The sequence below is a fragment of the Solea solea genome, chromosome 2 (genome assembly GCF_958295425.1).
Source record: "Solea solea chromosome 2, fSolSol10.1, whole genome shotgun sequence".
NCBI lineage: Eukaryota > Metazoa > Chordata > Actinopteri > Pleuronectiformes > Soleidae > Solea > Solea solea.
Genome location: NC_081135.1, coordinates 22,107,556 through 22,123,634, shown reverse-complemented (window position 1 = coordinate 22,123,634; position 16,079 = coordinate 22,107,556). Strand labels below are relative to the sequence as shown.

Sequence of the window (16,079 nt, the reverse complement as noted above, 5' to 3'; positions counted from 1 at the left end):
TTACCATCATATACAGTTTATCTGCATCTTTCAGTCAACATAAGGATTAATCATACTCTATGTAAAATGAATGCCATTATAGATTATAACCACCTCCCTCAAGAAATTGCAGCAGTCTACGCTCCATCTTAAACTCTCATGATTGCAGTGAAAGAATTGAGCAGTTATTTATAGATATTCAACATTATGCTTTCTTCTGCATACAAAATGGAAGCCTTTAAGTCTTTAAATGTGTTGATGCTGACTTCATACCACAAAATCAAATCAACAAACCTCAAGGACAGAGATGACTGGTCAACAGCTGTCGTGGTCTGCACATACTGTAATCTCCTTGGTCATGCTGGGAGCAAGATGTTACATACAGAAATACCAACGGCCGCCCCAGAGGGAAAACTATGAACACATTTAAATGTGTATTTAACAAGCTATTTACCTTATATTTCCCATGCCAGGTGATACATGATTATGGCAAAGGTTGTTGCCAAATATGGCAATCACAAGCAGTCGAATACATTAACCTCATCATGTTGTCAGAGCCTGCCTTGAGTTGTTCTCCAGGGTAAACAGGAACTTGGGCTTGTAACTGGAGTGCAGATTACTGCTGCCCACTTCTCCTGTGCCTGGCTTGTGTGTGTTCACTACTGGTTTGTAAAAAAGGATGGGTTAAATGCAAACATAACTAATTCTATTGTACAGGTTGACATACTGCCTGATCTCACTGTACTTTCATTGAGGGGCATATCTCTCAGCACTCCTGTCAACAGCCAGGACTGTTGCAGCTGTAATATCTACAATTTGACCCACTTTTGCAGGTTGTATGTCTCAGTGGTAACTCATCAAGACAGAGCATCACCATGAACAATATAGCTGCTTTTCCACTACATGGTCCCGACACGCCTAGCCTCGTCTCGCCTCGCCACGGCAGTTTGGTTGGTTTTACATTACAATAGTACCTCCCCAACATGGGCGGGGTCATCACAGCATGGCTACATGAAACTGCTGTGACTTTATTTATACGCGACACAAATAAACTAGTGACTTGTAAAGCAGTTGTTTTCAATGTACTGTATTTTACACATCCCTGACTCCATCTTACACAGTCATTGAACTGAAATACAGTGGCAGGGTTTGTCAGCAGTGCTGTCACTAAATCCACCAGACTCCTCTGTTAAATGATGAGATTTTAGACAGTCTGCAGTTCAGCATCGTTCGGTTTGATTCTTGCGTCAGACGTCTTGCTCATCCCTCTTCCAGTGACGAGACTCTGACCAATCAGTGGAATGCAGACTGAGGTCGCGCATAGTATCGGCTCAGATCGCTAGGAACCTCCACAGAGCAGGTACTAAAAAAGTACCAGGTACCAGCTACTATCGCTAATGGAAAAGCAAAAAAAATCTGCCATGCCGGAACCATGTAGTAGAAAAGCGGCATATAACTTTTACTAGTCCTTTAAGTGCTAAAAACAAAGGCAACTAGAGTTCTGTTAGGGTAACAGTTACTTAAAGAACTACCATGACCTGAATGACTAAGAACCTTCACAGACATCCATCCATCCATCTTCTACGCTTTATCCTCCACATGAGGGTCGGGGGGATTACTGTGCCAATCTCAGCTGACATGGGGCGATAGGCAGGGTACACCCAGGACAGTTTGTCAGTCCATCACAGAGCTAGCTTCTAAGACATATGACTACTAATACTACTTATAATAAAAATGTCTTTGTGCTATGTATGGTGTTCCCTGCTATAGTCAGTTGATGAGATTTCTGTTTTGTATATATTTAATAGACTGCAGTAATGATCGAATTTACTTTCGTGAGAACTGGTTTTGTGAAGCACTGAACCACTTGAGCAAATTGTTTTGAAAATGTGTTCATTACTCGAAGCTTCAGATAGAGTGACCTCTCCTGGCGAAGTGCAAGGCTGCAGTCAGACACATACAGGAACAGGAATCTTTTAATTAAACACACGGAAAGTCGCTTGGAAAACAGTCGCTCACAGGGAACAGTGCCAGTGAATTACCTGGTTGGACCGTGAAACAGTCAGCTGGATAATTCAGGCAATAAAGCAGTTGCTGCTTCGGACGTCTTTGAAGCAGTGGTTCTATGGAATTGTAGTTCCGGCATTGAAGCACGTATCGAAGCTTCCTCTGTGTCGCACTGCCATCACAACTGGTCGGCTTTCCGCGGAACCTTTTGCTTGTGCTTAGCTCAACACGGATCTCAGAAAGGCTACACCAGTTAGCCCTGCCGGCGGTAGCAGCAGCTAGCAGTCACTCGTTTTGCATTTTCAACGGTCAACGGTCATTGTAATTTAGTTGACTCCTTCAAAGCTGAACGACAGTGACTGAACTGTCTCTCTGTTTTGCTGTGAGTAAATTGTTAAGTGCAGCCGAGGCCCTCAAAATGAGAGAAGGGTGAGTAAGTGGTTATCTTGGGTGGCTAGTAGCAGTGCCGATAGCTGTAGCTTTCTGGAGCTACACGGCTGGAATTGCCTATTTCTGAGCTGACTCGCCCTTAGATAATACACTGTCTTTTGCCTTTATTGTCAGAACTACAAAGCCCGAGTTGTCCTGTTGTGGTCGATCAAAAACAGATTCCCGATTGATTGCTAAAAATATCCCTAACTTTAAACCCTCCCTAACGTTAGCTTGTCTGCAAGGGCGGGGTCAAGGTATATTTAATTTGTGCAATAATTGTAAATGTATCCAGAGTTTGTTACCAGTAAATTGACGTTTTCCCATAAGCGGTGTTTCCTGCAGGCCCTGGATAGTGTAGGTTTTCTATATATGATACTACATTTCACAGTTAATGCTTGCACTTAATCGTCAGTTGAAGCATGTTTGGTATCAACTGGCCTGAATCTACTAATCGGGTTTCGATGTCAAATGATGGACATTTGTTAGTGGAGAGTGTTGGTATTAATTTCATTGACCCTGTGTTCCATGTTTTTTAATGGTCTTTGTTCAAGTTTGTGTGCAAGTAACAGGTAGAGCAAGGGAAAACACAATAGGAGGACCTGTGTCAAAGCACCACTCCCGCTGCTGCAACATGAAATAATAGTTTGATCATTAATCGTGCAGTGACCATTGTTAATATTGTGATGGTGGCTAGGAATAACTAGCATATGGGTGGGGAGAAATGTGAAAATACTGTGAAACAGCAGAGGGTTTGTAGATGTCAGTTGGGCTCTAATCTGCTCCAAGGGTGGATTACATTCATGCATCGCAGGAATGTGGTCACATGTGTCCTCAAACCACCTCCAATTTGTATTGTTACAAGATCTAAAGTCACACTCAGGATGCAAGGTGCACTCAGACATGTACTTGGCACTGACCACTTGTAATTGGATCACTTCAGTGTGGATGTATGGGATGTACATTAACAGTGTTGATTAGACTAAATTGTTCTATGTTTCACAAACCCGAAACCCTCAAAGAACAGCATGAATTGGTGGCTCCCCTAGAAAAAAAAAACAACAATTAATTTTCCCCTTAAATTTGCTAAAGCATTCACCAGTCTGTAATTTCTCTCCCTCTCTATTTGCAGTGTGTGTGTCGTGTGATTCTCTTTGTGCCCAGCCATGGAGAAGTCCTGGAGGCTGTGGGGAGTGATGGAGCGCTGTACTCTGGCTCTGGTCTCCTGGTCCTGGGGTGCCTGTCGAGTCTCCCTTTTGGCTCTCATTCTCACCTTCCACCTGTATGGAGGATTTTTTCTCCTCGCTCTCATCCTAGCCTCTGTGGCAGGCATCCTCTACAAATTTCAGGATGTGCTCCTCTACTTCCCTGACCAGCCCTCATCCTCTCGTCTGTATGTTCCCATGCCCACCGGGATCCCACATGAGAACTTGTACATTCGCACTAAAGACGGTGTAAAGCTCAACCTCATCCTTCTTCGTTACACGGGAAGTGATTCGGCCTCTGGAGTCACCCCCGGCAATCAGAGCAGCCCAACATCTTCAGCTCCACCTACAATTCTTTATTTCCATGGCAATGCAGGTAATATTGGCCACAGAGTCCCAAATGCCCTGCTCATGCTGGTCAATCTAAAAGCCAACATAGTGCTGGTGGACTATCGTGGTTATGGAAAGAGCGAGGGTGAGCCCAATGAGGACGGGTTGTACCTGGATGCAGAGGCTACACTGGACTACGTCATGACCCGTCCTGACCTCGACAAGACGAAGGTGGTACTCTTTGGTCGCTCGCTGGGGGGAGCTGTGGCTGTGCGTTTGGCATCAGTCAACCCTCACCGTGTAGCAGCCATTATTGTTGAAAACACTTTCCTCAGCATTCCTCACATGGCAGCAACACTCTTCTCCTTCTTACCCATGCGCTTGCTGCCTTTGTGGTGCTATAGAAATCAGTTCCTTTCTTATCGGCACGTGGCGCTGTGCCGCATGCCCTCGCTGTTTGTGTCTGGTCTGTCAGACCAGCTTATCCCACCAGTTATGATGAAACAACTGTATGAGCTGTCTCCTGCTCGGACTAAACGCTTGGCAATCTTTCCAGAGGGAACACACAATGACACTTGGCAGTGTCAGGGTTACTTTGCTGCTTTGGAGCAATTCGTAAAAGACTTGCTGAAGAGCCATGCCCACGAGGAGAGCACTCAACCCTCAGCCAGTGTCACCATCATCTGAAGAAAGCAGTCAGGGAGCGGTAACACGTTATGGGTGGGGGAAAGTCAAGGCTGTCAAAAAAAAATTGGTGTGAGGAACTGATTTGAATTGATTTTTCAAAAGAATGTACATTTTTCTATGATTTTTTTCCTCCCAGGTTTTTATTTTCTTCTGTGAATTTAACATGTTTGTTAAAATTACTATTTTGACTTTTTCAAGGGTTTAGGAGAAAGTAACTGTACCTTCAAAAGATTTGTGTGTGTGTGTGTGTGTGTGTGTGTGTGTGTGTTGCAGCTACGAATGCATGTATTTATGGCCTTTTATGAATGAATCCAGAGCATAAATGCCCACACTGCAAGACATGACGCAAACACAAAGGAATTAAAGCTGTAGTGGGTCTGCTGAAATAAATTAAAAGGAAACAGTGGCACATATTGTAATGACCACATTTCAGTGGAAATGATTATTAGAATTTCTAATTGAAAATTAGAAATTGTTATGTCTGTCTACTACTGTATATACAGTAAACGCATAGATCTTTAATATGTGGCACTTTTTGACCATTTTGTTCAGATTGATGTTTTAAAGGTAAAACAACAATATCTGGTGAAGCATACAAATGTTTTTTCACCCCGTTAATATTGAGTACACGCAGTGGTTTTATGGCATATTGGAATTAATATTTATATGTTCCTTTAAAAGGTTATTATATTATTCCTTTTGTTGGGCACAAAAACATTGAGTGACATGCTTGATACTTCTGTCTTTAAAAATAAGTCGCATCTTATTTCCAGTCAGACTGCTTCCGATTCAGTCTCAAACATATGTTTTGTCACTGCGCCCTCTTAAAACACAACTAGCATATTATTTAATCTTAAATAGGCTCAAGTTGCTGTGGGAGAACTGGAGTGTTTGCTCAGAGTGTAGTTTGTTATGTAAGGCTGCGTACAGGTTCCCCCCCCCCAATCTAATACAGCACCATTATACTTGTATTTATGTACACCAAAAGAGTAAATACTTCCCAATGACTAATTTCATGCAGAAATAACTAAATAAAAATTCCAAAGTTGAGCGGAAGTGAATACATTCTGAGTCATACTAAGGAAGGGAATTTTCCATTGTGAAGTCTCCAAGTCTCAAATGTTACTGTCGTTCACAACAAAAGTGAAAGGGAAACCCAAGTAAGATAAGTGTATGAAATAACAAAAGATGACTCATATTAACTTAAGCTAATGTCTTTTCAGTCAGTACAGACACAATGACTGTATTCATGTACTCTTCCCACATATTTACAAAAAAAAAACAAAAAGCTGTTTCAATATTGCAATCAGACAGTCTGAATCTGTCTTAAGAACAAAAACATTTGTGTGTTGTTTTTTTTTTTAAATCATGGTAATTTTTTCTCTCATTATCTCACCCCATGCTAAAATGGCTTTACTCACTTGGGGACAGGGGCTTTAAATGAGTTTGTTCACCTCTGTAGCATGTCTTTCAGGGGATGGAGCAGAACTGGATGATTTAAAAAAATATAAATAAAAATTATCTGCTCCTGCTTTCCACTTGTAGGCACCCTGCACTGCACTGGTATCAAAGCCATTCAAATACACTCAACTTATCTCCTCAGCCATATGTGATACTGTTTTCTTAAACAGTGTGCTAAGCAAAATTTGACGACACCAAAACACTTTGTCAGTGTGATCACAAAAAAACAGTATGGTTTATCATCACCAATGCTGGCTAGAGTCAGACATATTTTTTTTTGTATTTGTATGGAAGTCATAAGATAATTTAAATATATTATATAATATTATCCCACTGCACATCCTGAGTGCATGTTGTGCAGTCTGATTACATCCATCCGTTGTCTACTCCTTTATCCTCCACATGAGGGCTGTCGGGCTGCTGGTGCCAATCCCAGCTGACATGGGGCGGAAGGCGGGGTTCATTCTGGACAGGTCGCCAGTCCATCGCAGGGCCAGGAACAACCATTGGGAGAACATGCAAACTCCACACAGAAAGCAGGGACGTGACCAACAATCTTCTTGCTGTGAGGCAACAGTGCTACCCGTGTGCGCCACTGTGTGGCAGTCTGTTTTTAATCATGTGAATATACACATTTAATTACACATGCTTTTCACACTTGACTCAATAGTGCCATTTCTTTATTCATAAAAAAAAAAAGAATTCTTTGTCTTATTTGGTGGCTGTCATAAAAGAATCCTAAGAGTTCCGACACTGACCAAGTGTATGGTTCAGTGTCCTGTTGTTGAAAAGAAATGGACAAAATTTGAATGTCTTTACATTGTGTTAATAAAGAAAATAATCTGACAGTGGCTGCAGGAATAATCTACGGAACGACCATATTTCCATGTCCACGCAACTGTGAATAGAGTGGAGTGAATGCTTTTGAAATTGTTGGCATCATTGGAAATTTACAAGCTGCAATGTGAATATTTTGAGTCTTGGCAAATGTTTGTAGTGAACCTGAATGGTGTTTGTGTACATCTACCATGAGTTACAGTAATTTCACCTAAAGGAAACATGAATGGGATACCTGAGGATTTAGGCATCTGAATGACTCATCTTTATCTTTAGTATGAAGCAGTCAGTTTGAGTGATTTCCCATTTTTCAGTCATTTCTTTCCTTTTCTATTTCAAGAACAATGTTGACAACTTCTTTTGTATGCACACATTTTCACTTTCTATTTTCTGTACTGTAACATGCAATAAATTGATACATTAAATGTGTTTTTCTTGTCTTTTTTTTTTTAAATTAAAAATGGTAACGTTTTAGGTTTGACTTCTTGAGAAATGTTTGTTCACCACTGAGTCATTTTTGCACTTCCTCAATTCTTTCACTGTTTGTTGGAACTTCTAGTTACTTGTTTTCACTCCATTACCATCCTGTGTCCACTTGATCGCAGTTAACCTAAAATGCGGAGAAGCTGGGACACGTTTTATCATTTTGAAGGTTACTGGTCAGACAGGAAGCAAAAAGTGTGGTTAGCCCAACGGAAGACTAGAGGGGAAGCTTTTTTTTTTTTTATAAATACACTCAGTATGTTCTGCGTAGTCACTCAGACTGAAGTGGAACCAGGAACGGGAGGATTAAAGCAAGAGTCAGTGGAGCTTTTAGAAAGGAATTAAGGCAAAGCTAGAGAAAGTTTGATAACCGACAGAGATCCATTATTCATTGACCAAGAAGTCTTGTCAGAGGAAATAGTCTCATATTTCAACTCTGAGACCAGTGTGAGCTGTTGAGAGACTAAATGATCCTTTCGATGGCAGTTTTGGCAGGTGTGAAGTCCGTGGCTGGACAGAGGACGCGTAAAGGGAGTCTGTCATGGCCCGTTTCCCTCCTGATGCTAGCTGCCGTCACATCGTCCTCTCTTTCAGCCTTGTCCCTGTACCAGCTGATGGCTCTCAGAGCTGAGGTAGAGGAACTCAAATCAGAGGTCCTTCGTAAGAGACAAGAGGGTCAAGAGGTCAAGCACGGAGCGCAGGTGGGAGGCAATTGTCCTCGGGGACATAGCAACGCACAAACTCCACACAGTTGTGAAGACACGCAAGAAACTATGTTTGACTTGTGCTTCTAATTTCTGTTTGTGTTCATACAAGCCTGAGAATATAAGGAGTAGCAGCCAAGAAGTCCTACATCAACGTGAGGCTGAGTATGGTTCCTCCCACATGAGAAGGAAGAGAATGGTGGCTGCAACAGAGACACGAGGTAAGACAAAGTTTGTATTGGTCACAAATAATGATGGTAATATTTTTGGTTCACCTGCACAAAGAGAAAAATATCAAGCATGTGTCCAGTTTCATTTTAAATATTTAAGATACTGTAGGTCTTCGGTGCATGCAGTCATTGCACATTTCCTGTTCCAGTGCCATGTTTATTTGTACGCCTCTAAATCCATCATTTGTTTTAGACGGACTGATCGTGTAAATGTCAAAACCCTAAACTGATCGTCTAAATTGATCTTATGCCTCGTCAGTTTTACAGCCTTGTCTACAGCTGTTGGCGGACGATGAAAGGACAACCTTCACAAAAGGTACAGTATACATTATATACTCAAAACACATTTCACAAAGTAATGTGCATCAACTAAATCATGGCAGCCATGTACGATGTGTAGCTTCTGGTGCTTTGACAGTTTTTTTTTTTTTTTCTTCTTCAGTATCCTTATATTCTTTTTATATTATTATTATCATTATTATTTCTGATCAGAATTTGACTTGGAGCCGCACACAGGTATCCCGTGGCAGACTGGACTGAGGAGGGGCTCTGCCTTGGAGGCAGACGGCGACAGCATCCTGGTTAAAGAGGAGGGCTTCTTCTTTGTGTACAGTCAGGTAAGGGCTGTTTGTTGCCATTGTGTCATTGTACCACAGGGTGGTGCTGCTGCTCTGTCTGCCAATCACCAGAGTTCACATAGGAGGGGTAAGTTTCCATTTTGTGCAAGAAAGTGTGTACTCCGGCTAAGCATGAATTTGTTATCGGCCCTTGAATAGTAAATGCAAATGATGCATGCATAATAAATGATGTACCACTCCCTGACAGTTTATGCATATGACAAAACTCATAGAATCAACTCACCATGTCTGGTTTGCACAGGTCTATTACATGGACACAATTTTTGCAATGGGACACGTGGTGATCCGGAGGAAGAGGAATGTGGTGGGAGACGAGCCTCAGTATGTGATCCTGTTCCGCTGCGTCCAGAACATGAATCCTGACTACCCTTTCAACACCTGCTACACAGGAGGTGAGCTCATAGTCACCTTTTTTTTTTTCTCAAGCCATGTGTCTGTGTGTGTGTGTGTCTGTGTGTGTGTGTGTCAGTTTGAGTTCTGATGCTTGCATGTGCCTCAGGTATTGTGAAACTGGAGGTTGGTGACCACTTGGAGATCCTGATCCCCCGTCCCACAGCCAATGTGTCCCTGGATGGAGAAGCCACCTTTCTGGGTGCCGTCAAATTGGCTTAAAATGTGTGTCGCCTCCCTTTGAACGCATGGGACGCTGTTGTCTTGGAGAACAGGTGCCAAATGGGGAGGAGAGTGGGCAACAAGGAACAGTTCTGTGTCAGGATGTTGGACGGACAGATACAGAAAGTAGAGTTTTCTCTACTCCTTGTGTGACTCCTTGCTTTGGGACAAGGAGTTGACAGCATAGTCTTTGCATACATATACTTAAGATGCACCTTATAGCTCTGTTTTTAACACTCAGCAAGACAAACTATTGAAAAGTTATGCCATAATAAAGTACCCTTTATGCACTAATCAATTGTCTTTTAATAGCAGCCACATAACCACACCCCTGGAAATAGTTTTTCTTTCTTTCTTTCTTTCTTTCTTTCTTTCTTTCTTTCTTTCTTCTCTAATTGTTCCATGCATGTAAATTCTGGTTACAATCTGAATGTCTCTTGCTAGAGTTTAATTTTACTTTTATGTATGCTTAAAATGTTCATATTCTTCAAAGTGACAGTCTTGCTCAAGCGATGACATCATCTGGAGTGTGGGTGAGGGTTGCTGTTCCCGTAATGACCACTAGAGGACAAAAAGCAGCAAAGAGACACGTCCAGTAAAGACTGAGCAGGTAGAGCTAATAGTATACTGATGACATGTTTGCATATGATATAGCCGACTCATCTGTTATTGATCTTTTATGTTGATGGAATCAAATGATAATGATGATATTACATCATGTGAACTGATATTTCATAAATGCCTGCTACATAAGCAGTTAATGAGTTCAAAATAAATACAATTTAAAAACAAATCCATCCATCCATCCATGTACCTGAACAGGAAAACCAAATAGGAATCAATTTGTCATCACAAAAATTAAACACTGTAATTAGTGTAGTATTGAGGTTTCATTTTCCTAATATGCTTTACATAAATAATGTATATCATTTTAATGACACAAGTAAATCCTATATGGGAACACATAAATCAGTTAATATGCTGTTGGGGAAATGGTGTGCTTAATTTCTGGCCACAGATGTTTTGTTTGATGTCACTCCTCTTTTGAAATGTTCTAATTTAAAAATTTGGGCCCTTTTCCTTAAGGTTTTTAAGGGACTGAATGTTTTTGACATAAGCAGACACAGGGAAAACTAAGAGGTGATGAATTGGAGACTGAAAATTAAAACTGGTAACAAAAAAAAAAAAAAAAAAAAAAGAAAGTGTTCAAAGACACCAGACAAAATCCAGGCAAAATTCTCCAGGAAAATCCTTCCCCGGTGAAGTGAGTCATTAATATACATAGAATATACAATTGGAATGTTGTTATAGTCACGTGTCCGTCTAAGGTGAATTGGACTTTCCAAAAAAGTTTTTAGTTTGATTTTAACAACTTCTTTAAATCCATTTGCACTGGGATTTCCCACCACCTGTCATGCCCTGTCCTGTCTGTGTCACTCCACACACACAGACCTTCTGTCTGTAAGGGCAAGGAGTTAGACAAAGCCCAGTGGGTGGTCACTCCACGAGGCATTTTGCCTTTGGACTCATGGTTCCATTTGACCAAAAGAGGGGGAGGGAGGAATAAAGTCAGAAATAGAATTCTGGGAAAGAAAGATTTCAAATGGACTTAATGGATAGTAGTGGCTATTAGTGGGAGAGTGAGCGGAAGAGAAGAGTGAGGCTAAAAGACATAAGAGGAGTAGGCCAGGACCTGGGTGCTAGAGCCATGGAAGTGAGAGAAGCCGTTTGATGATGTGGTAAACAGAGCGGGCGGCTGTACAAACACAAATCAAGAGCAGAGGAGGAGGAGGAGGCGGCGGGCATATGAGAAGAGGAGAGCAGAGCAAAGACCTCTCCTATAAATGTGAAGCATGATGCTCCCCCTCTCTCTCTCTCTCTCTCTCTCACTCTCTGGGTCAGAAATGTCTTTGTGTGGTGCCATAGTGATGGCTGGTGTGTTGGCGGAAGCTGATGTCATTATGGGCTCCGCTCTCAAAAGAGAACCCAGCTTCTGACCGGAGAATTGGGAAATGAGACCTGCTGCGTATACATAGTGACACTGTTTATAGTTCACACACTCACACATGTTGCCAGTAAACAGTGCCACATTATTAAAGGCCCAGACACATTATGCATCGCCATGTTTATCTCACAAACCTTTATATGTAACGGCTTTTTGCATTTTGAGAATCATTTTAATCATTAAAAAAAATGGACAATACACAGTTTCATAGTATCAAAATATACTATTGTTGTAATGTTGTCCTGAATGGCCAGTATTTATCATTGTCATTGTTTGGAGCTGTAACACAGCGTTCCATTTAAATCTTGCTGGATGTATTAACCATTTATCTGCAACCTTGAGCTGCCTTTAATAGTTACAGCCGCCTTAATATGTCAACTTATATTTGTATTTGAACTATAATTTCAAAATACTTGAGCTACTACACATTTTCCACACACCCATAGCTACTGCTTGAGTCCCATTTGATGTACATACAAGTACTCCTGCATGGTTGGGAGCCTGTTTCCTCCATTCATGCATGACTTTTCCTCCCTCTTATCTGTTTCCCTTTCTGTGAGCTCTGGGACAGGTCTGACTGACGACGGGGACTAAAGGTGAACCCTGAATTCTGATTGTAAAATCCAGCATGCTCAGTTTCTGCATCTAGCCGCCTAGACAGGCATATATACACTTGCCCATGCACACGCCTTCATATACACATGCATGCACCGACGTACAGTATACACTAAATACAAACAAAGTGTCCCACTGAGCTACAAAGTTGTGTACATGTACATACAGGAATTTAGGGATTACTTTGATCTGCTGCAGTCAGCCCAAAGTAATCAGGCTGATCCAGAGGCGTCCAACTGTCCTGGCAGCAGCACTGCACGGATTTCTCTTTTAAGTGAGGATTTGGTTTATCAACAACCTGACTCGTGCCGTCCATCGCTCTAAACTCTAAACACCGTGTTTTTTTTAGATTTTTAATCAATTCAGACTGAGGAGACACAAATGGGTTTTGATCTCAAAAACGTGACTGGCCTGCACGGGTTTAGTCTTTCTTCTCTGACTGCATAGGATGTGTTGGAACACAAGATATCTATAATTCACACGGCTCTGCCTCTGTCTGCAATCAAGGCGAGATTGAAATGTGTCACAAGTGCAGTGACCTTGACCTTTATACACTAACTAGAGTAAATGTTTGTGCGCCACAAGTTACAAATTGAGAGCCATGCCCACAATGATCCCTTCTATTCCAGAGTTTAATTGTGATGAATGATGGTCCACTTTTCAGAACTTCATAAAAGTGCAGTGAAGCTGACCTTTGGATATATCATCACTTGTAATCCTCGAGTCCAAATTAACGTTTGGCGGCATTTCAAAGACTTGTTCACACTCATTAGGTCAAGGTCACGTTGACATCCTTAAAGTCCATCTGCATGCCTGCCAATGTTCCTGGTACTGGTATTTGACTTCCAACATCAAGTCAATTGATCTACGAGTCCAAGAGAATATAAAGTCAGATACGCACAAAAAAAAAGGTTTTGTGAATCAGTGACCTTGATCTTTAAACTTTGACAAACAAAGTGGAATCTATTGATCCCCAAGTCCAAGACGACCTTTATAACAACTCTGAAAATAACCATGATATTCCTGAGATATTATAGTCACAAAATTGAAATGAACAGACAACATAAAAACATGATGACTAAGGCTGTCACCCACATGTTGGCACAAGACAGATATGAGCAATTATGCTGTATGAACGTATATAACTATATCATCAGCCGTCCCCCACCACGCGCTTGTACATATGTGTTCATAAATCAACTACGACTCTGTCGTGTCGATGAGGAATCGAGGAAAAGATCCCAGACAGAGATGAAGTGAAGGAAGAAGTTAACGAGACAAGAGGAAGAGAGAGAGAGAGAGAGAGAGAGACGGAGTGTCGTAGGGAGGAGTTATCCTCATGCTCAGCACATCTGCTGCAAGCTGCTTTGTTTGTCCTCCTGTTTTCACTGTCGGGTTTCACTTTTTTGTCCATTGTCTGATTGGCTTCATTCTCCTCCCCCTAATACAGCGGGCACACACACCAAACAAGCACAACAGAGAGAGAGGGAGTGTGTGTGTGTGTGTGTGTGTGTGTGTGTGTGTGTGTGTGTGTGGAGTCCTGTGTCACTCACTCCAACCAGCTGCCTAAGGGCCAGTGATAAGCAGTTGTAATTAAAGATTTAAACTCCCAGTCTCACCCTCTTTCCATTTCTTCACACACTCACTGACAAACTCTTAAATCTCAACCTTCTCCTTTCTCTCTCGCTGACTCTTGCTCTCTCTCCCTTTCAACTACCCCTTTATTCAGCCAAATTGGCACACTCCCCCCCCCCGCCCCACCACCACCCCGTCTCTCCCTCTCTGATGGGATGTCAGTGGTGGATTTTAGCCTATGGGTGTAGATGTAGTGGGAGCTGGGAGTTGATTTCCTCCCTCATGTTTTCTGGAAGTCTTTTCACATCTCTGCAGCTGAGACCAGATCATCTCTGGATTTTATTTCTTAAACCACAAAGATAAAGAAAGCGACAAGAACAACGGGGGAATGTTGCCGTGAGGTGAGGTGTTTGTCTGAGTTTTCTCTGTAGTTTCTCTGAGTCCCAATCACTGAAGACATGACAGCCCATAACTAGCAATTTATTCCCTCTTCAATTCTGAAATCCTCATCCTTTTCATGAATTTGTGTCCTTGTCCCTTTATTTATTTTTTCCATGGTATCATCTTTGTTTGTTGTCTGTGGGCTGCCTTTTGTCTCTTTCCCTTGTTTCCTTCTTGCATGCTGTTTGCCCTGAGATGTTGCATGTGTGCTGGCTGGCAGTGTGGAAAAACAGGGAACCAGGTTTGTTGGCTCGTTCGCCGCACATGCAAACATGCAGCCCTCCAAAAAAGCCTTTGGGGCACTGTGTCAGTTGGGAATCGGTACCATTCTCAGGAAAACCTTGGGCAGCTTCCATCCAAATGCTGCGGTGTTTTTGTGATGTGCATTATAGACAGAGGAGTTTCAAATACATAGGAGGAGAAGAAGAACAGCTTTTACTATCTGAACCTGATGTGACAGAATGTAGCCGGGTAACACACAGGGCCATGTATCTCTGGCAGTGTCACCACACAAAACTCTGCTTTTGTTGCGTAGGAGCTCACAGATGGGCTCATTCAGATGGGCACAAGTGTGTGTACACACACACACCCCACTCTGTGTGTATGTGGGATTGTTGTAGGGAGCTTAACATGTTTACACAGACACTTCATGTAGGCAATAAGCAACTTCCTGCAACGTAGATGATTCAATTGTAAGGTAAGGATATGTTTTAAGGGTTAGAGTCAGGTGATCTTTAGGTTAAAGTTAGGTTCAGTATTAGGCTTAGTAGCATTTATGGGGCAAGCCTCCAGTGAGCATATGTGTGTGTGTGTACACCCTCCTGTCCACTGACAGATTGTGGGCCTGAGTCTGGCAGTGTTGTATGGAAGTATCACGCGCTCTTCAAAGATCTCTCTCAATTATCTCCACCACAATGCCATTTTCCGGCAGATGCGTTCCTGTCTCTTTTGTTTCTTCTGCTGTGCTTTTCTTTTTATGGCTTCGTATGACTGTGCCCACTGCGCTGGCAAGAAACGAGTCCGTCAGCCTGTGTCAAGACGCACCCAGTCTCCTGTTCTGTGGTCAGCAGTTGTCGAGCCACATGGTCCCGAGACTTAGTCACCGTCCTCCCTTATAATTATGGGTTGATTTATGAGCAAGAAAGGAGGATGACGAAAGGGAGCATGGGGAGGGGGGCAGGACTCTTCCTGCAAGAAAGGTTTGTGATGGATTTGCGACTGTCAGGACTCCAGAGGTGTGCAAGGATTAAACCCCCCCCCCCCCCTCCTACTCTTTTACTCATGTAATGCAGACCACTGGCTGTGTTTATGATGCTGAAGCCATGAAGCGTTCACAATATTTAAATGAAACCTTTTATGAATGATTAAAGAGGGTAATACTCAGCGGTGTGTGAGGACGCGACCTGTGGTTGTGAAAGTCATGGCCGCCTATTATTCACAAACATGCTCTTAGATGGAACCGTCCGGTCGGAATATTTACAGGATTTCCTTTCCAGCTCCTGTGACACCCCAGCACCATATACACATAGATGGATGCATTTCATGAGCCTGTGTCAGACAGCTGACTGGGCAGACTTTAGTGGGGGGGTTGTAGATTTGTCTCACTTTTAAATCTGATTAGGGCAAATTGTAATCCACTCCAATGTATGTTATTTATAACCACGGATTTGTGGTACATGTCGACTTAAAACAGATATTGGTCACTTTTGATTGAATATGTGCAGGAGTAAATATAGTTAAACAGAGACCAATGGCATTGTGTTTTTAGGTGTATCGTAACTTACTTTACTGATGGTCATTTCCAAAGGGTTATTTCTATATTAACATAACCTATACCAATA

At 42.1% G+C, this 16,079-nt stretch overlaps 4 protein-coding genes across 5 annotated transcripts in view; 3 read left to right on the top strand and 1 right to left on the bottom strand.

The window, feature by feature from the left end:
* The window catches only part of LOC131446079 (NALCN channel auxiliary factor 1), a 92,150-nt gene extending 90,011 nt beyond the window's left edge, over positions 1-2,139 (bottom strand). The window contains exon 1 of the mRNA XM_058617071.1: positions 2,022-2,139. The gene's annotated coding sequence lies outside the window, so the exon portion shown is untranslated. The remainder of the gene's footprint in view (positions 1-2,021) is intronic.
* Positions 2,140-2,228: 89 nt separating this feature from the next.
* On the top strand, positions 2,229-7,364 carry abhd13 (abhydrolase domain containing 13). The gene is made up of 2 exons (XM_058617084.1): positions 2,229-2,415; positions 3,548-7,364. Exon 2 carries the CDS (start codon positions 3,582-3,584, stop codon positions 4,635-4,637), a length of 1,056 nt encoding a protein of 351 aa, XP_058473067.1. The 5' UTR covers positions 2,229-2,415; positions 3,548-3,581; the 3' UTR covers positions 4,638-7,364.
* A 270-nt stretch (positions 7,365-7,634) lies between these two features.
* Positions 7,635-10,341, top strand: tnfsf13b (TNF superfamily member 13b). Of its 2 annotated transcripts, none has more exons than XM_058622552.1 (6): positions 7,635-8,119; positions 8,235-8,343; positions 8,612-8,668; positions 8,869-8,969; positions 9,232-9,382; positions 9,490-10,341. In XM_058622552.1, the coding sequence occupies exons 1-6, from the start codon at positions 7,886-7,888 to the stop codon at positions 9,600-9,602; spliced, it is 765 nt and encodes a 254-aa protein (XP_058478535.1). In that variant the 5' UTR covers positions 7,635-7,885; the 3' UTR covers positions 9,603-10,341. The 2 variants fall into 2 exon arrangements, with proteins under 2 accessions (XP_058478535.1, XP_058478533.1); XM_058622550.1 differs by having other exon boundaries at positions 8,845-8,969.
* A 3,772-nt stretch (positions 10,342-14,113) lies between these two features.
* The window catches only part of myo16 (myosin XVI), an 89,572-nt gene continuing 87,606 nt past the window's right edge, over positions 14,114-16,079 (top strand). The window contains exon 1 of the mRNA XM_058623151.1: positions 14,114-14,198. The gene's annotated coding sequence lies outside the window, so the exon portion shown is untranslated. The remainder of the gene's footprint in view (positions 14,199-16,079) is intronic.

Excerpts from the sequence above, each read along its gene's own strand:
- abhd13 (XM_058617084.1), top strand. The coding sequence starts at position 3,582 with ATGGAGAAGTCCTGGAGGCTGTGGGGAGTGATGGAGCGCTGTACTCTG.
- tnfsf13b (XM_058622550.1), top strand. The coding sequence starts at position 7,886 with ATGATCCTTTCGATGGCAGTTTTGGCAGGTGTGAAGTCCGTGGCTGGA. Across the intron at positions 8,344-8,611 it reads GGCTGCAACAGAGACACGAG|TTTTACAGCCTTGTCTACAG; the intron begins GTAAGACAAAGT and ends ATGCCTCGTCAG. Across the intron at positions 9,383-9,489 it reads CAACACCTGCTACACAGGAG|GTATTGTGAAACTGGAGGTT; the intron begins GTGAGCTCATAG and ends CATGTGCCTCAG.